This window comes from Sciurus carolinensis, chromosome 12 (genome assembly GCF_902686445.1).
Source record: "Sciurus carolinensis chromosome 12, mSciCar1.2, whole genome shotgun sequence".
In the NCBI taxonomy this organism is placed as follows: domain Eukaryota; kingdom Metazoa; phylum Chordata; class Mammalia; order Rodentia; family Sciuridae; genus Sciurus; species Sciurus carolinensis.
This window is the reverse complement of record NC_062224.1, coordinates 26,341,058-26,365,111: the sequence shown is the minus strand read 5'-3', so window position 1 is coordinate 26,365,111 and position 24,054 is coordinate 26,341,058. Positions and strand designations below refer to the sequence as shown.

Below are 24,054 nucleotides of genomic sequence, written 5' to 3'. Positions count from 1 at the left end.
TTTTTTTCTTTCTACTTTATTTTAAAAGCTTCTATTTTCTTTGGAATTCTTCTGTTTATCTACAAAGTATCTATACAAAATATTTCTTTTTATTTCTCCTATACCCTTATTCTCAGGGTGCCCATCTTTCTTTTCTGGAAATTTTTTCTTTCAAATATTGATTTTCTCTATTTTCTCTTTTATCCTTCCTATAATCTTGATTTAATCAAATGTTGGGCTTTGTCATTCTATGTTCCAACTTCTTTTTAGTATTTATTGCGATTTTTCTGTTTATACCATCTACTTTGTTTTTTCTTTTCCATGATTATGTTTCTAATTGGCACATCTCAATTTTGTATGTGGCATATTTACACACACATAGAAACACAGTTTTGGGATTACATTTTAATAAGTCTTTTATAAAATTAAGTCTATTTTTGTTAGTCTCTTGTTTTTATTTTTAATATTTATTTTTTAAATATTTGATACACACTTTATGTTCACTATAACATACAGTCAATATATAAAATCCTTGGAATCTATTTTCTGCCTTTGTTTGTATTGACTCTGTCAAAGACCCTTCCTGCAATATAGTTGATTTTTACTGTGAGCTTTTCTTTGGATGATCATAAACTATTTGGGACTCTACAGTGGCTTTTTTAAGGTGCTCCCAATTTTTTCCTGGTAAATTCTTCCTCTGGTTTTATGTAAGGCTATCTGTTTAATTCCCCTTCCTATGAAGATTCACATATTTTTATCACATTGTCCAGTCCATCTTTAAATATTAGGATCTGCAAACGTGGCTCCAGTCTCAACTCACCATTTCTTCTTGCATTTGATACCTTCTGTCAATCATTCTGGAATTTTCCTTAAAATATTCTTTAGAATGTTCTTTGAGTAATAAGTGGTTGTATCCATTCTATATTTTTCCCTCCTATTTTTGACTCTCGAAATTTGCTTTACCCTTTAAAAGTCTAGCATTTATACACTTAAAATATATTGCATTTGATCCAGCATATGACTTTTTTTATCAGACAATTGTCTTTTTGTAAACAGAAATGCAATGAACTATTTTTGCAAAACTAAAAACTGTGTATATGTATTTTTTTGTAAATGTCTTCACATACCCTTCTTTAAGTTGTTGATTCTTTAAAATCAGGGTCACCGCCTTGTTCTGCACTGCAACTGTCCCTTCAACCTTTAACCTATTTCCAATGTTTAGTGTAAAATCACTGCTCAGTTTTGTCTTTGTTAAAGAGAAAAACCATGTATTTAAGATATTTGTTCTGTTACTTTTGAATATTTTGCCTCTTAGAAGTCTCACTCAGTAACTTTATAACCCATGATGAAAATCACTGGCAATGAAATTTAATTACAACTCCATGGGCACTTTGTATTTTTTTTCTGAGGTTCACCTCTGAGCGCTGTCATTGAATAGTTATGGACAAGTCCTTGCTATATGGGAATAATAGGTTCTGAAGTAAGAGTAGGGAATAACACAAGAGGGTATTTTTAAGTTTGATGTGACAATGTGGATTAAACTCCCAACAGTGTTAGAGTGCTGGCTTCAATGAGACTTTCCCCGCTCTCAAAATCCTGTGTAAAACAACACAGGTGAAGTCAGGATCCCTTGCCCCTCTGGGGCCTTTGGAGAAAAACGAACAGTGGTAGTGTGAGTTGAAATTAATTTTAGCTTTTGAAAACAAAATATAAATTTGTCTTATAGAATCCTTTGACTGGGTTACTCTGATGCACCTTGACTGCCACCATTCGGGTCCATGTCTTGCCTAAGTGATGAATGACCCTTGAAACACCATAGGGCAATGTTATTTTTAGTAGGTGGTAACAGTTAATAAAGCAGTTTACCATCTGAAACTAGGCAATAAATGGCTATAACAGCAACAAAATACATGATTTTCTTTTCAAAATGAAAAAGCATGAACATATTAAATGCTATGTGACCCGAATTTAGAATCAGAATATAAAATTGAAATGTTTCTGTCTTCTCAGGTCACTTAACATGCCTTGTCTTTGGTATTCCCTTTATTTTCTTCTTCTTTCCTACTAATTTTTATGTCTTCATTTCCCTCCCTTCTTTTATCCATTCCTCCCGCCTTCCCTTCCTTTCTTTTCTAAAGAGGAAAATCAGAAATAAGTTTTGTCATGGTATAATCATTCGCTTACTTATTATTATTGGGGAGTGTCTTGTTATGTGAAGTTAAGGTTTCAAAATACAAAGGATCTTTTAAAATAATCCAAGATTTAAAAATGGGTAAATAGGGTTGGGGATATAGCTCAGTTGGTAGTGTGTTTGCCTGGAAAGCACAAGACCCTGGGTTTAATCCCCAGCACAGCAAAAAAAAAAAAAAAAAAAAAGGGATAGTAACACTGAATACAAAGTGTTTATCTTTTACCTAGTGGCATTTTCAACTTTCACATTTTTATTGCATTTATTTACATATTCCTAGCAAAGGTTGAGATGACTGTGATCCCTCCAATGAGGGATTTTATTCAATTAGCAATTGAAATGATTTGTTTGGACAAACTGCTATCTGCCAGCAACTGTGCTAGGAACTAGGGATACTGGGAATACAACAGTTAAAAAGTCACAATCCTGCTCCTTTCCCTTCCCCACCCCCTTTTTTTTGTCATGGATATAGAATAAACTTAATAGTATAACAATCAAATATTCTAGGGGGACAAAGCAAGTTACAAAGTAAGATTTTTAAATTTTTCTTAGTCAAGTACATTTATTATAATGTTTTACCATTTTACTTTCTTCTTTTAAAAATACGTTTTACTGTATATTCAAGGTATACAGCATGATGTTATGGAATCCACATAGAGAGTAAAAAGGTTGCAAGTTGTGAAACAAGTTATCAAGTCCATCATCTCACATGGTTACCCATTTATTTTTTTGTTTTTATAAAAAGGGCAGCTAAAATCTACTAACTCAGCAAGAATCCCATATATGAAACGATTTTATTACCTGTAGTCCTAGAGAGGTCTAGACTTGTCACAACAGCCAAGATAAAGGGAAAAAAATCTAAGTGACCATTGATGGATGAATGACTAAAGCAATTGTGGTACATATGTATAATGGAGTATTACTCAGTCCTAAAAAAATTGGTTCCTGCCATTTGCTACAACATGAATGGCAAAGAGGACTCTATTCTATGTGGAATAAGCCAGATACAGAAATAAAAATATTGCATGATTTCTCCACATATATATAATCTAAAAGATAACAACTATTTTTTGTATTTGATTTTATATACTTTTTATATTTGAAAAGAAATATAACTGATTTTTCATAGGGGGAGGGGAAAATGGTGAATCAGAAGGTCAGAATACAAAGTATCAGATTTGTAGGCTGAGCAAGTCTGGAGTCCTAATATACAAACGGCTTTGTTCTTACAGGCTAATAGTCACTTAAGTAAGCAGACTGTGACCACACTGGACATGCAGGTGTTAGAATCGGTAAGTGTTAAAGGCTGGGAAACAACCTAGGAATGAAATAACCCACTCTGGGACAGCCACCCAAGGTACCTTAGAGAAAGTCTTCTAAACTGAAATGTAAATAGTGACTATGGACCTGGTGACTGGGGGTGGGCGGGGAGAGGTCTCAGATCTGAACCAGAGAGAGGGTATTGTGACAGTGTCTATTTCACTTTTGAGTATAGCTCTAGGCTTTTTTAAAAAGGGACACCTTTTCTTTTCCTCTTTTCCCTCTCCTCCTCCCTAACCTGGGGGCAAGGAACAAGCTTACCTTGAGTTATCTGTGCTCCACAGGAAGGGGATGCCTGCCAGAGGATCTAGGAAGGAACAAATTAACAAGTGAACCTTAACACACCATCAAAGCACCCTGGGTCCCTGGTCAGGGCACACCTGGAATGGAACCTTTGGAGCGCTCCTTTAAAAGTCCCTGTTTCTCCTGATGGGCAGAATCACAGTCCCAGGGACAGGAGTTACCTCTGTTTCTCCTTTACTAGCAAAGCAATAAAACAACTTTTTCCTTTTTCTCAAAACCGTGTCCTCATTATTAAATTGGCATTAATTGACACTGGGGACAAGGACCGAGGTTTTGGCAACAATGTGTTTAGAAAACTGCCAGAGCAATAGTTCAGTAACACAAGGCAAAACCTAAGCCAGGAGGAAACAAGGTAAGCCCGTATTTAAGCCACACTGAGCAGTAACATTCGCACTGACTTCAGAGGGAGGTTATATGTAGGATTTGATTTGTGCTTTAGAATTATCCCTCCACACAAAGCATGGAAAGTGAGTTGAAGGTAGTAGAAATATCCAGTTTGGGGTGTTGTGGAGATGAGAACTGACAAAACTTTAACTGACATAGAATATATAAGACTTAGTGATTAATAGAATGGGTGAGTCTAGTCCAGGGACCAGAGATATATTGAATTTGGGCAGTTGGACAAAGATAGCATTCATTGAAATACAGAATATGGGAGTAATAGCTGTTTGGTTGTGTGGGTGAAGGAAAGATGAGTTTCACTATTGATTCAAGTAGACATGTCAATTAGGGTAGGTGTGTATGTGCGTTGCATGTGTATGGGTGTGTGCATGTGTGTGTGTGTGTGTGCGTGTGCACAGGATGGAGAAGTGTATACTGAGACTGCAGGTAGAGATTTAGAAGACACCAATAAATATAAACTTCTCGAAATCATGGGAGAGAAGAAAAAGCATAATCTGAACAGAGAAGGGGCTTTTACATGGAACTATAAGGATAATCAACATTTAAAAGACAAGTGAAAAAAAGAGGTAGAGCAGGCATTAATCAGCATTCATTTTCCATACGGAAAATTATGAAAGAAGTTATGAAGAAGAGATATTTCTGAAAATGGAATGGAATAGAACATGGGAATCCTAGATTATGTGGACTACAAAATTATAGACTCCCCTCCCCTCCAGAATCCCAAATGCTCACACCCTGAATATTTTCATGACTTTTTTTTTTTTCTAGAATATGGGGAAATTTACTTTTATAACATTAAAAAAAATGCCCAGATATATTCTCTATCCCTAATTTGTGGTCTTTCCCCTTCACATTCTCTATCTGCTTCTGAAAGGCTTGTGGGTTATCTTTGGCTATTGGAGTTACACTATAAAAATTAAAATAGTTAAAAAACAACTCTGAAATGCCTTCAAGAAATCATACATAAAGAAATATTTTGAATGTTTACCTTCATAAACTATTACAATTATTAGTATTTTATACTTAATGTTTCCATGTAATTTCAACTTCTATACTATTCACTCTGAATATGCACCCTGGAGTGTGTGTTTGATTTGTAAAGAACAGACAGGTAAATGAGAGTGCTGTAGAAGAAAGCTCAGTGCTCAGCAGCAGGATAGCTGAGCTCTATTTTCTAACAACAACTTACTGGGTTTTCTCATGCAGATCCCATAATTTCCTTGGACCCAAATTATGTGATTTTTATAAAATAGAATCCAATGTCCTTTCAATTTTAAAGATCTATGGTTCTTAGTACAGCAAGATGAGGTTCTAATGATTTAAAGAGGAAAACCATTTCATTCTCTTGAGCAATTCTGAAAATGGCACCTGAAATATTTGAAAATATTTTAGAAATTATAAGTTTCTAATTACATGAATAGGATTAAGTGAGCACAGGAATTAAGGTAGAACATTTCTATGTAATTTAGAATTTTATTATGGTTCTCTCCCACCCTAACCCATTTATGTGCTTGTCCTTTGTTTTTGAATTTTTCTTTCACGAGATAGCATGACCATAAATTGTTTGAACATGGCACACATAGAGCAATAAACATCCATGTTTAGTTAGCTACAGAAATGGTGTAATTACTCAAGTTAAATATTTCCTAAAGGTACGCCTCTCAAAGAGTCAAGTAACTACCCGAGGAGTCATTTGTTAGAGTTGCAGCTAGTTACCAACAGTATCCAATCCTAAGAAGCAAATCTGGAAAACAAAGAAGAGAGAAAAGAAAAAGAATGTTTCCAGTTATGGACTCACCTATTACAACTGCCTGATCTTTAATACACAACAACAGTAATGCTCTTCTTCCTGGCCACGATGTCAGCATTCCCAATGAATGGAGCTTTTTGTTTCCTTTGGATTTCCTGTGTTTTCATTTCTCTGCTGGATCAGCAAGGAACGGAAGCCTTTCAGTGTGGCAATGGGGTCTCCTTGCCACCTGACAATGTGTGTGACTTCACAGATCAGTGTGGGGACAATAGTGATGAGCAGCAATGTAAGTGTAATTCTCTTCTTCCAATTTCAGTTCCCTGAACATCTTCAAACCAGGGGCTTATGGGTAGCCCAGGAGATTCATCTAGATTCCTGGTTCTGCATGGATTTTATTTTATATGCCTTGAGTATAAATTGTTTAAAACAATTTAGTATAAATTAGAAACTAAAAAATAGTGTTTAATAAAGATCTGGTTCATGCTTAAAAATTATTTTAATGAATATGAAATCAGTAATATTTTTAACTGTGGAATGTATTTCAAGTCAGTTTATCCTGATTGTAAAGAAGGAGCGATAAGCAAAAGTGAAGCTTTAATGCTGTATTAGTGAAGCAAAATTCAAAATAAACTCATCAATGCAGTCATAAAATGCTATGATTGGAATTATGAGTTGAAGTTTGAATTTATGTGGAAATATTTGAAATGAATTTTAGCTTGGATGGGTAGATTTTATTTTCATTTATAGAGCACTACCTTCGAGGGAGTTGGTAGCAATGAAACCTGTCGCACAACTTTGGTTCGTGATTTTGATTTCAATATAATGGAAAGAGGACAGACTTTAGAGACTACAGGACCTACATTTGAGTCCTGGGTGAACCATTCACTAATTCTGTGATCTTGAATCTGCATTTTATTATAAAAGATCAGAAAGTGAGAAAAAACTCTCACAGGTGGGAAAATACTCCATTGCATTCCTGGAATAGCAGTAATGAACAGGAAACGGGTTACCAAAGGCAGATAAGACAATGACATATATTTTTCTGTGATGTTAAAACTTGGAGGAACACTACATTTGGCAATGGAGACTAGTGTCATTCTTGCATACAATAACCTGCAAATGACATTTTCATAAAATCACCATTAGGGTTGTTGTTGGTTCAAAGAGCTATTGATGCAATTAATTATCTGGAGTCACTAATTCTATTATTGTAAGTCACTTTGCTCAAACATATATTTTCTATTTTTATTCAGATAAAATATCAATCAGTGTTTAAACAATTCTTCATTTTCTTCTACTAAAATAAGGCTGTACACATTCGATGTTATCATTTGCCTTCTATTTACGTGTTTATCATTATTACATTAAAACAATAAAATAGGATTACTGAAGAATTTCTTCTTGTGGAAGGAAACAGGCTAATGATATTTTTCCCCATATCTATCATGCTGTTCATATTTAGTAACTATTAAATACAAAGCACAACCAAGGACAGGATTCATTTGTATTTGTCCAATTTTTCCAGAGAGGCTAAATGTGGGTGTGCTGTCCCTTGCTCTAGCCTGTCCGGGAAAGCCCTCACTGCTCCTCAGTGAGCAGCGAAGAGCAACCACCCAGTTGGTTTGACAAGAAGTGCAAAGCTTCTTCTATTATTAATCTCTATGAAGCTTCCTTTAGCACTCTTGCTGCGATAACATGCATGCTCTTGCTTCAGGGAAAAGGTTAATGTGAGGAAGGAGAAAGCTGTGGAGTGGGAAAGGTCTCAGCTGCATGAAAAATTCTAATAACTCAGCCTCAGAGGAAAGCAAAGGCATGGATCTGTCGAATAAACACATTTCATTTTAAATGTTACATTGGGAGGTCACCTTTTGGCTTTTTTGCTTTTCATTTTCTTTTCTGAGATGTTTCCACTTTGGTATTTTATTTAAAATGTGGGCAAGAACCTGTAGATAAAATGGAAACTCACTTTAAACTCTTTCTTTTGTATGCCGTGCTAGAGCGATAATGTTGTGAAGGAATAATGATGGCCTAGCAATTTCACCCATGACAACCTGTGGCGCTAAATGTATAGAGTTTTTAAAATCTAACTGTATAATGAGGATAGAGTAGCCACATTTTTTAAAAAAAATCAATCTATGCCACCTTTAAAGTGGTGTGACCTTTAAAGAAATAGATTAATATGTAAGACTTTTCTTAATAAAATTGACGTAGTTGAAGTTGGATTTCTGTTGCAACTGACGCTATGAATAGGTTTTTGAAAATGTTCTTACTTGGCGGGATGGACTTCTTCTTAAGAAAACATGAACCTGTTTTTTTTAACTTGTTTTTTCCCCCTAAGAAATTAGGTAGAAAAATCACATCTTCAAAATGGAATAAATTCTATTTGCAGACAATATTAAAAGCACTTAATATATAGAGAACATGAAAAATAAATTGTAGATATAACAATTGTTCATGTTTAGTGTTGACAAGAATCCCTCCTTATTAGAATTTATTGACATCCTTAGCCAGGTAAATAAATGTTGCAGTACTGGCCTGTGCATTGTTTTAAAAATCTTATTTCTAGTATTGCAATTTTTGCTTCCACGCTCGCTGACCCATACTGACTGCTTCCTTATTCTTTCCTTGTCTTTTGCTATTATTTATGATGATGATGATGATGATGATGATTTTGGTAGTAGGGCTTGAACCCAGGGGCATTTTACACAGATCTATGTCCCCAACCCTTTTTATTTTTTATTTTGAGACAGAGTCTCACTAAGTTGCAAAGACTGACCTTGAACTTGTGATCCTCTTGCCTCAGCCTTCTGAGTGCCTGGGATTATAAGTGCATGTTACCACACCTGACTGAATATTTTTTTTAATTGAAAAATTATGATTGCATTTTGGACACATAGGGATGTTGTATGTATAAAATGTGTAATGATTAAATCATGAAATTAACATATATATCACCTCTCTTACTTATTTTTAGTGATGACACATTTGAAATTTACTTTTTATTATTTTGAAATATACAATACATTGAATGCATTCTCCCTGCTATGCAATAGGTCTCAAAAGTTATTCCTTCTGCATATCTGAAATTTTGATGAATAACTTTGATGAATAACTTCCCAACCTGTCCCCACACCGCTGGCAATCACTGCTCTACTTTCAACATCTAAGAGTTCAACCTTTTTAGATTCCACATGTAAGTGACATCATGAGTTATTTGTCTTTCTGGCTTGGTTGATTTCACTTGGCATAGTGTTTTACAAGTTTAACTAGGGCATCACAAGTGACACAGTTTCCTTCTCTTTAAAGATGGAATCATGTTCCATTGTGTATGCATACCAAATTATTTTTTATTCATTCATTCATTCATGAACCCTTAGGTAAATTCTCTGTGTTGGTTATTATGCAGAATGCTACAGTGAACTTGGGAACACAGATACCCCTTCAACATATTGATTTCAGTTCCTCTGGATATATACCAAGTAGTATCAGAGCTAGACCATATGGTAGTTGTATTTTTAGTTTTTTGAGGAATCCCCAAACTGATTTTTAAAATGGTGATACTACTTTACATTCTCATCAATAATGTACTCATTTTCCCTGTCTCTACATTCTTGCCAACATTCACATTTTATCTTTTTTTTTATAGCCACCATTCTAACAGGTGCAAGCTGAAATTTCATTGTTTTATTTTGCATTTCCCTAATGATTAGTGATGATGAACCTTTTTACATATACTTGCTGTTCATTCGTCTCCTTTAGAGAAATGTCTGTTCAGGTCCTTTACCCAACTTTAAATTAGATTGTTTATGTTTTTATTTTTCTTTCTTTCTTTCTCTTTTAATTTTGCCATTGAGTTGTTTCAGTCCCTTATGTATTCCAGATATTAACTCCTTATCTGATGTATGCTTTGCAAATATTTTTTCCCTTTCTGTGGAGTATCTCTTTACTTTGTTAATTGCTTCCTTTGCTGTGCAGAAGCTTTTTAACTTGATGCAATCCTGTTTGTCTATTTTTGCTTTTGTTGGCCATGCTCTTATGTTTATATCTAAAAACTCATCTTTATTATTTTTTCCTTCTCCTAACTTGGGGCTTTAGTTTGTTCTTCTTTTCCTAGTTCCTAAGGTATAATGTTAAATTGTGTCTTTGAAATCTTCTTTTTCACGTAGATGATTATCCCTATGAATTTCCCACTTAAGACTGCTTTTATTCATTCCATAACTTTTGTTCTGTAGTGTTTCCATTTTCAGTTGTCTCAGGTATTTTTTTAATCGCCTTTTTGATTTCTTCTGTGACCTATTGGATGCTCAGAAGCATGCTTAATTTTCACATATTTGTGAATTTTCCAAGATCTCTCCTATTATTGATTTCCAGTTTCAGGCTTTGATGCATGATATGATTTTAATCCTCTTAAATTTGGTAAGATTTATTTTGTGGTCTAACATGACCTGTTCTGGAGAATGTTCTATGAGCACTTGAGAGTTTTCATAATCCTTGTGTGCTTGCACTGACATCTGTGCATTTTAGAAAGCAGCCAGTTGTTCTTTGGTGGTGCTAGACCTTTACTATTTATTCTAAATCGAGTTTTATTTTATTTTTTAATTTTTAAAAATTGAACTCAGGGTGCTTAACCATTGGATTACATCCCTAGCCCTTTTTAATATACTTTTATTTGAGTCAGGGTCTTGGGGGCTTGACAAATTTCTTAAGGCCTTGCTAAGTTGCTGAAGCTGGTTTAGAACTTTTGCTCCTCCTGCCTCAGGTTCCTGAACCAACTGGGGTTATAGGCAAGTGCCACTGCTTCTGGCTAGCTTGGGATTCTGGTAATGATCTGGGACAGACAGGCATTGGTGTCCAGTTCTCTGTTGGAGTTGGACCACTGTCTGTGCTCTGAGGTCAAGTGGAACTTGCTGGTTTTCTCTGTGGTCCAGTAAGACTATTGGATGGACTTTGTATCAGGTAGAGCTGCTGACTAGGCCCTTCAATGGCCTCAGATAGAGCAAGGTCTTCCCTGGCTGTGCTGTTGTTTGGAATCTATAGTTGGGAAGAGTTATGTGTTGCCTGTGAGACTGGATGAGGCCTCCCAGGTCTTTACTTAGACACCCAGTGTAGACAAAGCTAGAGTCCAGGCTCCATAAATACACATAGACTCAGACTTGTCTCCAGGCCTTGAGAAGCTGAAGCAGAGCATTGTGGCTTGGTTGAATCACTGGGTGACTGCTGGGAAAGGGAAAGACCAGATTCTCCCATCCTCAGATAATTGCTGACCTGCTTTGGAATGGCTTAAGGCAAGACCCAGGGCTGGGTGGAGAAGCTGGCTAGGGACTAAAGCCTGGAAGACCTAGAGCCCATGCTTCCTGAACAGCAGTGTGTTGGCTAGACTAATGTGGCAGCTCTGCTATCTGGAATTCAGAAGCATCCCCTTGATCTGTATACGTGAGCCCTATCCCTGAGCTTATTGTTCCTAATTGACCCCAGATGCTCTAGTCCTGGTGATAGCTCCAGTGACAAGTCTGCCTTCTCTATGTTCCACTGTAGAAACCATGGACGTGGGCAATCCTCAGTGTATGGCACTGCCCTGGCTTGGTTAAGGGACGACAGTTAAAGAAACTCTTCCTGTTACTCTTCAACTGTGACTTAGTTCTCCAACTGAAGAAGGGTCTCAGCCTCACTCTCATATTCTGGGATTTCCATAAAGGTATTGTCTATGGATAGTTGCTACTTGAGAGAAGACGTGAAGACAAAAACTATTCTGCCATCTTGCTGACATTCTTCCCATGCCTCCTTTACTCTTTTATTTTTTACTTGTTTTTTATTTTTTTTTAAATATCAGAGTCATTTTACAACATACAAAGATACTTTAGTTTCTCTTACTAACAATTGCTCAAAATTATTTGACTTTGCTTTATTTTTGCTTAACAATAAGTAGAAAGTATTATTTTTGTTGCTACCATTTAGATCCAAATGAACTAGAAGATTATGAAATGTACTATTCATGTGGCATGGAGCAATATCCCATGCAATGGATCACCATCATTAGAGTATTATCAGTTACTTAAAATTCCAGAAAATATCCTTAGAATTCCTTTTGCATACCTGAAGTTGGTATTAAAATTAGCTGTTATACATATTTAACTTTAGAGTCAAATTTACTATGATTCAAAAGAGAATATATTCATTTAATTGAACATTTTTCTCCATTGCCATGTATCACGCTTCAGAACATTTCTATTCATGCTGGTATTTTATGTGGAGTAGTAATCTAGTTTTATATTTATCATTTGATGGGATATAGCATGAAGTTTTGAGGTTATACCTAATTTCTTTTGCATTTTTGAATTTAGGAACATTTTTTTTTGAAATATCTTTATGTTATCTATATCTAAGTTTCTATGTGAAATGTAGAAATTGTGTTAGTGCATTTTTAGAATTTGAGAGATGATAATATTTAACCAAATAATGATAAGAACAAACAGTATTTCTTCAATAGGATGACATAAAGGTCAACTACTTTTAAAAGTCATTGGTTCATTGAAGTACTCAAAGTTTGTACTGAAGACTCTCTTATTGGCTTGCAAATGGTTGCCTTCTTGTGAGTCCTCATGTGGCAGAGAGACAATACATTTCTCATGCATTTCTTATCATGGTAAAAATTCCATCACAATGACTCTATTCTCATGACCTAATTATCCCCCCAAACTCTGCCTCCAAATATTATTGCACTAGGGATTAGGGCTTCAACTTAAGAATCTTAGGGAACATACATATTCATTCTATAGCACAACAGAATTGTATACATAAGAAATCTAGTAATAAGTATGTAGGGTCTCTCTTGAGAAAATTAGAAGAAATTATAAATATGTAGAAAGACTCATTCTAATAGTGTGCTTCTTAATATGACACTTCAATAGTATAAGTAGGAATATTTTCTTTTTTTTCTTTTTTTTTTTTGAGATTGAACAATGCTTTATTTTTTATTTTTTTTCTGTTATTTTTCCCTGCCCCCCCACCCCTCTTTTCCCTCTATACAGTCCTTCCTTCCTCCATTCTTGTCCCCCTCCTAACCCTAACTCTAACCCTAACACTAACCCCTCCCATCCCCCATTATGTGTCGTCATCCACTTATTAGCGATATCATTCGTCCTTTGGTTTTTTGAGATTGGCTTATCTCACTTAGCATGATATTCTCCAATTTCATCCATTTGCCTGCAAATGCCATAATTTTATCATTCTTTATGGCTGAGTAATATTCCATTGTAAATATATACCACAGTTTCTTTATCCACTCATCAATTGAAGGACATCTAGGTTGGTTCCACAATCTGGCTATTGTGAACTGAGCAGCTATGAACATTGATGTGGCTGTATCTCTGTAATATGCTGATTTTAAGTCCTTTGGGTATAGGCCAAGGAGTGGGATAGCTGGGTCAAATGGTGGTTCCATTCCAAGTTTTCTAAGGAGTCTCCACACTGCTTTCCAGAGTGGCTGCACTAATTTGCAGCACCACCAGCAATGTATGAGTGTACCTTTCTCCCTACATCCTCTCCAACACCTGTTGTTGCTTGTATTCTTGATAATCGCCATTCTAATTGGGGTGAGATGGAATCTTAGGGTGGTTTTGATTTGCATTTCTCTTATTACTAGAGATGTTGAACATTTTTCCATATGTTTGTTGATTGCTTGTAGATCTTCTTCTGTGAAGTGTCTATTCATTTCCTTAGCCCATTTGTCGATTGGATTATTTGCATTCTTGGTGTAGAGTTTTTTGAGTTCTTTATAGATTCTGGAGATTAGTGCTCTATCTGAAGTATGATTGGCAAAGATTTTCTCCCACTCTGTAGGTTCTTTCTTTGCATTGCTGGTAGTTTCCTTTGCTGAGAGAAAGCTTTTTAGTTTGAATCTATCCCAGTTATTGATTCTTGGTTTTATTTCTTGTGCTATGGAAGTCCTGTTGAGGAAGTCTGGTCCTAAGCCAACATGTTGAAGCTCTGGACCTACTTTTTCTTCTATAAGATGCAAGGTCTCTGGTCTGATTCCGAGGTCCTTAATCCATTTTGAGTTTAATTTCGTACATGGTGAGAGATATGGGTTTAGTTTCATTCTGTTGCATATGGATTTCCAATTCTCCCAGCACCATTTGTTGAAGAGGCTATCTTTTCTCCATTGCATATTTTTGGCCCCTTAGTCTAGTATGAGAAAATTGTATTTATTTGGGTTCGTGTCCGTGTCCTCTATTCTGTACCATTGATCCACCTTTCTATTTTGGTACCAATACCATGCCGTTTTTGTTACTATTGCTTTGTAGTAGAGTTGAAGATCTGGTATCGCGATACCCCCTGCTTCACTCTTTCTGCCAAGGATTGCTTTAGCTATTCTGGGTTTTTTATTCTTCCAGATGAATTTCATAATTGTTTGCTCTATTTCTGTAAGGTACATCATTGGGATTTTAATTGGAATTGCATTGAATCTGTATAGAACTTTTGGTAGTATGGCCATTTTGACAATATTAATTCTTCCTTTCCAAGAACATGGGAGATCTTTCCATCTTCTAAGGTTTTCTTTAATTTCTTTCTTTAGTGTTCTGTAGTTCTCATTGTAGAGGTCTTTCACTTCTTTTGTGAGATTGATTCCCAAGTATTTTATTTTTTTTGATGCTATTGTGAATGGGGTATCCTAATTTCTCTTTCTGAAGATTCATCACTTATGTATAAAAATGCCTTAGATTTATGTGCATTGATCTTATATCCCGCTACTTTACTGAATTCACTTATGAGATCTAAAAGTTTTCTGGTGGAATTTCCTGGTTCCTCTAAGTATACAATCATATCATCAGCAAATAGGGATAGTTTGAGTTCTTCTTTTCCTATTCGTATCCCTTTAATTTCTTTGGTCTGTCTAATTGCTCTGGCTAGAGTTTCAAGGATGATATTGAAAAGAAGTGGTGAAAGAGTGCATCCCTGCCTTGTTCCAGTTTTTAGGGGGAATGCTTTCAGTTTTTCACCATTTAGAATGATATTAGCCATGGGCTTAGCATAGATGGAGGAATATTTTCATAAAGTTAATTTACTTGCTGATTACATTCTTGTACAAAAGTCTGACCAGGATAAATATTAGAACCTGATAGTGTCTTGGAAGTTCAACTGGAAAATAGCTAGAAATAAAAAGAAAAAAAAAGATGATTTTGAAAGAAATTTCTTTAATTGGAATATAGTAATAAATCTTGAAAACTACTTCAACATTATGAGAATTAATAATTAGAAAAAAGTATGATTTTTAGTAATTTTAAACATATCTGCAATATATTTAATACATGATAGTGGCATTCGAAGTCAGCTGAGATTGAATAGAAGCCAGTAATCATTTCTGCTCATAGGTATACAGTACATATAGTATGCCCAGCACTGTTAGGCAGTTATTACATGGTATTTCACTTAATCTTCGTCAATTCCAAAACAGTGGTATTGTTCCCATTTTAAAGATTAAGAAAATAAGTCCCAGATTAGGAAAACTAAAGTGTCAAAGGACACAGTTATGCAGTGACAGAACAGGAATACATGACCAATTCTGTCAGATTCTAGAACCCTTCATACTCATCATTATACAATACTATTTATTATGTACGACAAATGACTATAAGGCAATTTCATGGAATAAATTTCTCATCTGGTCTATATACCAAAATTTTCTAAACATAAAATGGTAAATGTTAACAATAAGGCCAAAATCTTTATAGTTCTTGATAATCAGTATTGAAAAGTAGTTTCTCTTCTATTTCGATGTGTAACAAATCCTCAAAATGTGTTTGTTGAATATTGGTGCAGTATAAACAATGGGATGGGAAAGGGCTTTTTAATCCAGAAAATGGATAAAGGAAGTTTTTAAAAAATCAGTAAATTAGACTATTTAAATTAAAATGTTCAGTGTATTGAAAGCACCACAAGTAAGATGAAAGAAGAAAAATGTTTGCAATATATCTGAAAAATAATTGTGTTCCCGGCCAATACATCAAAGAAAAGATGCGTTTTCTCATAGAAAAATGGGCAACAGTTCCAAGAAGGCAACTCACACAAAAAGACAAAGACACATGAGGACGTGAGCAACTTCGCCATTAATCATAAACCACCAAGGAAAGCAGAGACCTGTCACTAATTTCTAAAAGTGAAATAGGCACAAATAATAAATGAATGTCATTGTTGAGAAGAGTATGAGAAAGATAAACATTATTATATACTGTAGACAAAAATATTATAAACTTTTACATTTTTGGGGGGAGCAGTACTGGGGATTGAACTCAGGGGTACTCAACCACTGAGCCACATCCCCAGCCCTATTTTATAGTTTGTTTAGGGACAGGGTCTCACTGAGTTGCTTAGCACCTCACTTGCTGAGGCTGGTTTTGAACTCACCATCCTCCTGCCTCAGCCTCCCAAGCCGCTGGGATTACAGGTGTGCACCACCGTGCCTGGCAACTCATACATTTTAAATAATATTTTTGTAATATGAATAGGGTTTAGAGAGTGTTCATACACTCTGGAAAAAGATTTCAATTTGGGGAATTTATTTTAAGAAATAATTTATAAGAGTTCATGTAAAAAAAATCTCACAACTTAATTGAATATGGTAGAATTAAGAATAATCTAATTTTATGATATTAGGTTCATGTTTAAATAAATTATAATACAGCTATGCTACAGACATCTGTGCAGCCATCTGTCGTAATTTTGATGTTATTTAAAGTGGGAAAATGTTTATGATATATATTTTGTGGAAAATTATGATTACAATCAAGAAGTGTTCTTAAAAATATGGCCTGGCATTGAATAGAAAATAGTAGATGAAACTAATTCTATATTGTGCTTACACTTGATTTTTCTTTTTGTATATCTTGATATCTCTAAAATAGCTTCTATTGTTTTTATTGTCAAAATAAATATAATTTTATAATAATATAATATCCAGACTTTCCATTAAGTATTGTGTTCTAGAAATGAGAACAAGGTGGTAATATTAGGCATCTAAGCTACATCACAGGATTCCTTCTTGTCTTTCTATTTTTTTCTCAAAACTAATGAAAGATATTTTGTTTTCCTTTCTGTTGTAGATGTTATTTTGTATTCAGAGTGTGAAAATTGAAAATTTGCTAGTAAAATAACACATCCAAGTTCGATAAGCAAAGGTAGGGTCAACTGCTTGTGTAGCAGGAGTAAATCCTATCATTGTTCAGGCCTGTTCATGTTCAGGGCCTGGCAATTGTCTTTCCCCAGCACAGCTTCCCATCTAGGTAACAGGAGTACGGACCTTTTTCCTTTATTTTAGAGCAGAGTGACAGGGCACTCTCTTTCATGTGCATGTTTATGTGCACGCCTGGTCATGCACATGTGTGCCCAGTAGTACCCACAGCTTCTCTTGTTGATGAGCCGCCCACCCATGCAGTAGTCATCAGGGACGGACCTCATCTCACTGAAGCGGGGACACCTCAAGTGGCTCCTTTGTGGGGTGCTTCTTTGAATGCAACAGCTTATCTGCTGACCTGTGCTCAGTTTCCCTGCAGCTCCCTGATACTGATCATCACACAGATTAACACAGTCCGTACTGTGGTCCCTGGAGGTCAGGACTTTTTTCCTCCCTTCTTCTAACCCCGATTTACCTCCTTCCATGTTGTTTCTACTGCCCATCTTCTTCTCCAGCATCTTCCCCTGCCCAGCCTCCTAGGGGTGAGGTCATCTCATTCTCCCACTGGTTTTTCCAACTTAAATCTTTTGGCACAAATTCTATGTCCTGTCTGCTATTCAAGAACCAGTTTCTAGTCAAAACTGAACAATGTCTGTTTTTTCTTACATTCTAGTTGCAGTGATTTTTAACTCTTCAAGGTGCAAAGAGCAGAGGGGGGTTATACTGGGAGGTGAAAAAAAGAAAAAGACTTCAAGATTTCAAGACTTGTTGCCAAAGTGATCTACCCAAAGATTCTGAGAGTCTCAAAGCAGGTTTATAAGATGTTCAGGAAGGAGGTGATTCCATCTCTAATGGGTTTGTTTGGAAGGAGCAAGAACCATGGGAAGAGAGCATCATCTGTCTGTCCAATCCATGTGTGTGAGACCATGTGTGTGGGAGAAGTGGAAAAGAAACACTGGAGGGACAGAGGACCAGGGGCCAACGGAAGATGGGTTCTGTGTGGTCTGGAAGGTCATTTGATGAGGAAAGTAAAGATCTATGTGCAGCATGTGTTCAAGCTATCAAATAAGATGTTTGGGTTTTCTAGCAATGGAACTAAATCTGCAAGTTCTTTCAGACATCACTAACTGTGGAATACACTAAAATATATAGTAAAATCACTAAACTGGAAAGTCCAGCACAGGAATCCTGCCTCTGTGCTGCATTAGGGGTCATAAAAGGAAAGGTCATGAAGAATCTCTTCCATAATTCTGAGAGTTGGAATTTGTAATCCAAATTTCCAGGGGTTCTAATTTCCAAGCAGGCCCAGAGAAATCTCAACTTCTCCTATGCTAGATAACGTATTCTAAAGATCCTCATTCCTGGTTTTCAGTTTTCAAATGAACAAAGAGGGAGGTTCTAGATTCATATAGCTTATACAAAGTCATCTAAAGTGTTTGTAGAAAATGCCTAAAATTTTCACTCAGCGTATGTGTACTATGATCTGTTCTATAATTCTATATAACAACTTAGACTATAATGGGTTGTTCTGTGAAAAAAGTAAAATGTTTTTTTATCACAATGGATACTCAGTACCATTTTGCATTAATGTCTGTAGATCCTTTGGATGATTGTAGTACATAGTCATAATCTTAGAGCAATTATTATCATACAGGAGTAAAGTCCTTAAGCTCTTCTAGGTCATCAGACTCATTTTATCAATGTGAAGGAGGTGAGGTACCACACTAGGGGTCAATAGCCCCACATAATAACTGTTTAATGGTGATCCAAGATAAAGCTAGGTTCCTATGCAAACTGTGTTTGAAATAGGAGTAACTGCCTACCTTAGATCAGTACTTAAAAATCTGGTTTTCATGCACTGGGCAATTTTAAAAGATATTATAAAATATAGTAAATTTTCTAAACAGAATGAACCATTTGTTTATGTACCTGAATCTCTCCCAAACTGTCTTTCTTTTCAATGACATTTAAGTATTTGAAGTTTTATTTATTTATACATTACTGTGGACCCAAAGAATTTCAGATTTGTTATATATGAATCCCACAAACTGTAGAATGATTCTGTTGAGATGGATTAGAAAAACAAGTCGCTGTGTGTAGTGAGATAAAGTGTGTGCTTGTAATGAGATAAAGTGGACAGTAGCACAAAATTTTACAAAGACAATAAAAGAATGAAACTGAGCACACAGACCCGTACACTGTTCTCAATGTGGATGATGAAAGGCCTTTGGAATTTGCTTAAAGGTGACTGGTAGCTTTAAAATCAGAGGAGGTAGTAGATAGGACTTATGGAGAAGGGAGTTAAGAATGTTGGATTCACAAACTGATGAAGGCTTTGAATATTTATCAAAAAGTATATTTTGGGGGGGTGGGTACTGGGGATTGAACTCAGGGGCACTTGACCACCCAGCCATATCCCCAACCCTATTTTGTATTCTTTTTTTTTTTTTTTTTTTTTTTAAGAGAGGGTTTCGCTGAGTTACTTAGCATCTTGCTTTTGCTGAGGCTCGCTTTGATCCTCCTGTCTCAGTCTCCCGAGCTGCTGGGATTACAGGCGTGTGCCACTGTGCCTGGCAAAAAGTAAACCTTTTTTATATGTAGATAAAGTGAATTAACCAACTCCTTATTGAAATTTTTTTACTGATATAAATTCTGAAAATTATTCAGAGAGCAGGAGATAGTAAATGGGGAAGTTGAAGGAGTACTCACTTCAACTAATAATAATAGTATGAATGTGTGACCTTTATCTTTGGTTTTAGTTAGAATAAATATGTTCATGAGGGTTTTTATTATTTATGTGCTAACTTTTCTCTTTCTTCCAACACTTTCTTCTAAGAGAGCTTCTCTTAGTCTTCCTTCCAAATATGAGCTTCAGAAAGAACTAGAACAGGAAGTGACTTTTTATTTTTTTATTATTATTATTTTTTGTATGTGTGTTATTAGATTTCTTGCGTTATTTGGGAAATAGTCTTCATAAAATATTTTTCATGTCAAATAACACTATTAGGAACTTTTCACTTTTGGCAAATTTTATGACTTGGATGGTGGTATGCTCAGTTGTGTGATATAAATCATTTTCCTGAACATATTTTGATATCTAGAATTGTTTCAGAGTGGCAGACTGTTTTTGTTCATAATGGGTAATGGAAATACAAAGAAAAAAGAGAATCCATATGTAATGTGGATTGTCCTTTTATCTCTGAATGTGATTCTGCGCAAAAATAGCACGTTTCTTGTCTGTGAAAACATGAAAACAACAAAAAGAAGTATTCCCAGCACATTCTGGAAATTGGCTGGTCATTGAACCTTTCTTCCAGGTAGAAACTAAAATGTTCCTGGAATCATTTTTTATCGTGTTCTTCCGGATTCCTTGTCACATTTCCAACAAAAGAAGCCTTATAACAATTAGGAAGAACTCGATGGGGCCTTGGAATCTGGTGAGATTTTCTTAAGCCAAAGAGAGAGAGAAAGAGAGTGGAGAGGAGAGAGAGAGAGAGAGAGTTAAGCATGCTTCTCTGAAAGGATAACATCTTCCTGAACTACAAGTAGTTCCTTTAATATTTTAAAGGAGATCATAAAAAAATCAAAATATTGTTTCCATCAGGGCAGAAAATTTCCCTAGCTCTCCCATTTCTAGAAGACTGATTGCTACGTAAGAGTTAATACGTGTTAGATAGATTGGTTACTGGTTTACTGACTGACTAAACAATTGGAGGGATCCTCAGTTGCATTCTTTTCTTTCAGTATGGAATTGGATAAAACTACATAGCCTTTCCAGGAAGTCTCTTCTGTTTTATGCTTCAAATATACAAGCTGATGCAGGAAGGATATTTGGCTTTTTGATTTTGACAATTACAATATCAAATGGTGAACTGTTTCTTCCCCAAGCAAAATGTATTTTGAGGCCAATATCTGTATACTCATAGAATTCCTGTGATGCTTTTATGTCAAGCTCCTATTTCTCTTTACAAACAAACATATTTGTAAATAAACATAATTTCTACCTGTGCATGTTAGTTAGGAATCCTGAGAGAAGGCTTGTACCAAATTTACAAAAGCAAGGACCTTGAATTATATAGCTTTTAAGTGAATTCCCATTAAAGAAATATGACTAAAATGTAATATTTTCTACTGCCCAGAAATAATTGTTACTTTCCAATGGGTAAATCATAAAATGCTTGCTTGAATTTGGAAATCTTACCTCTTTTAAGAGAAACTGAATTTTTTTTTTTTTAGGAAAAAAGCATAAATTTATTTGTTCAACAATTAGCTTATTTAATAGAAAATGTCTTCATGCACCAGATACAACTTTTCATTCAAAGTCCTGGATTCATCTTAATAGAAATGACTGAAAAGTCATTAGATTTTTCTGGGCTGACTGCTACTCTGAAATACAGAATTCTATGTATACTACTATGCAACACTTCTAATCCTTGATTGTATTCTGCTGAAAGCTGGAGTGAATTCTACACCTTGTTAATACTTCTAGAGAAATTATCAGACATCAACAAACACTGGAGACTTCCTTTGAATGTTACTAATCCTAAGTCATTGTTAAATTTGAAGCATGGTTTGATAATCTTTTTCTGATTAACATAAATACCATCAATGACGCAATTCTTGTCAAAGATATTAACCTCAAGATGATTTGAGGTTAAAGGCAACAATTTGTCAAGAACATAGCTTAAGTAATACTGGATAGTCCTTGTTTGAACTGCAAAAGTGCTAATTCCATTTGCTTTCACATATCTTTGTGAGTTAGGGTTTTTCTCCAAACTGTGTAAATTAAAAGAATAAAATTAATTCAGTGTGGAAGATAAGAATTTCTCTGATAAAAACTAATTGACATTTTCAAAATGCTAAGCCAAAAGATAGTAGTCTTTCATTTAAATTTATTTTTGAGAATTATTTAATTCTACTTTCATTTCATTGGAATATTTTGGATTAATTTCATCCTTTTTAGGAACTGGTCATTAATTTCTTTTTACATTGAGAATAAGGGAGATAATTCTTTAGGAAAATATTTTTATATATTCTCCACATGAAGGTAATAATTTCCCAAAGCAATAAAATTAACTTGAATTCTATATAAAAAATTATGACTATGTAATATACAGCTTTCCTCCAAAAAAAAAAAATACTCAACAAAATTGGAATAGTAGGGAAAGACCTCAACAAAATAATAGGTGTAACATGAAAAACCCATAGTAACATTATACTAAAAGGTGAAAGGTAGAAAGAGATTCCTCAAAGGTCAGGAACCAAAAACGTATGCCTGCTTTAATCATTTCTATTCCACATGGTACTGGAAGTCTTGGCCAGTACATTTAGGGAAAAAAAAAATATTGGAAAGGAAGAAGTTAAAGTATCTCTGTTCATGTTTTCTGTTTACAGAGAACATGATCTTCATACTATGTAAAAGAGATAAAAGACGAGTGTATTGAAAATAACAAATCATTGCTGAAAGATTTAAATAGACAAATTAATGACAATACCTTCTATATTCATGGATAGGAATATTTAATATTGTTACGATGTCTCAAAATTCCAACAATTTTTTTTGCATGAATAGTAAAAATTCATCTTAAAAGTCATGTGGGAATCTCAATGGACCTCAAGTAGACCAAACAATCTGGAAAAGGGACTAATTAGAGGTCTCACACTTTCTGATTCACATTTTTTTTTTTTACAGAGCTATGGTAATTAGAAATATGGTGCTGATATGAAGCAATCATATAGACCAGTGGAATAGAATATAAAGCCCAGAAATAAATGCTCACATATTTTTTCTGGTAAATTTTGAGACTGGTGCCATGATCATTCAGTGAGGAAAGGACAGACTTTTTCAGGAAAAGGTGGTTGGAAAACTGGCTATCTTCATGTAAAAAGAGTGAGCTTTAACTCTTACCTTGCACCATATACAAAAGGTTAACTCAAAATGAATTAATTGAAAACCCAAATATTAGAGCTAAAAATATCCACCTTGTGGAAGAAAAAAGGGAGAAAGCTTCTTGATACTGGATATGGATTTCTTGGATATGACTCCAAAAGTATAGGTGACAAAATATAGATAAATTGAATTTCATTAAAATGAAAAGAATTATTTATCAAAGTACACTATGAATGCGGTGAGAAGGCAGTTCATTGAATGAGAGAAAATATTTGCAAATCGTATATCTGACAAGGGATTGATATGATGTCCAAATTATAAAAAAGAACTACAATTCAACAGCAAAGAAACCAAAGTGATTTAAATATGGACAAAATACTTGAATAGATATTTCCCCAAAGAAGATGTACAAATATTCAATAAGCACATGAAAAAAAATCTCAACTTTACCAACCACAGAGAAATGCAAATCAAAACTGTGATGAGATTACTCCTGTTGTGGTTTAGATCTGGAATATCCCACAAAGGCTCATGTGTTGAAGGCTTGGTCTTCAGTCCAGCATGTCAAGTGATGGGACTTTGGAGAAGTGATTAATCATGTGGGCTCTGGCACCATCAGTTGGAATAACCCATGGATAGGTGAATTCACTGCTGTATGGTGCTGAGAGCTGTAGGCAGGTGGAACATGGTTGGAAGAAGCAGGTCATGGGGGCTTGGCTTTAGGGACTATATCTTGTTGCAGGTCCCGGGGTTCCCTCACCCCCTGCTTTCTTGCCAACAGGAGTTTAGCAGCTTTCCTCTGCTACTGCCTTCTGCCATGATGTTCTGCTTTACCTCAGTCCAAAAGTAATAGAATCACTGGCTGCAGATGGAAAAACCTGAAACTATGAGACAAAATAAATGTATTCTTCTCTAAGTTGTTCATATCAGGTATTTCAGTCATGGTGACCATAAGCTGACTAACAGAACTTCACATTCATTTGGATGACTATTGTAAAAACAACAAGCAAAAATGTAGAAAATGACATGTGTTGGTAAAGATGTGGAGAAAC

At 35.1% G+C, this 24,054-nt stretch overlaps 1 protein-coding gene across 1 annotated transcript in view; it reads left to right on the top strand.

Annotated features, from left to right (window-relative positions):
• The first annotated feature begins 6,029 nt into the window (after positions 1-6,029).
• The window catches only part of Malrd1 (MAM and LDL receptor class A domain containing 1), a 686,047-nt gene continuing 668,022 nt past the window's right edge, over positions 6,030-24,054 (top strand). The window contains exon 1 of the mRNA XM_047521295.1: positions 6,030-6,228. Coding sequence (XP_047377251.1) covers positions 6,030-6,228 — 199 coding nt within the window. The remainder of the gene's footprint in view (positions 6,229-24,054) is intronic.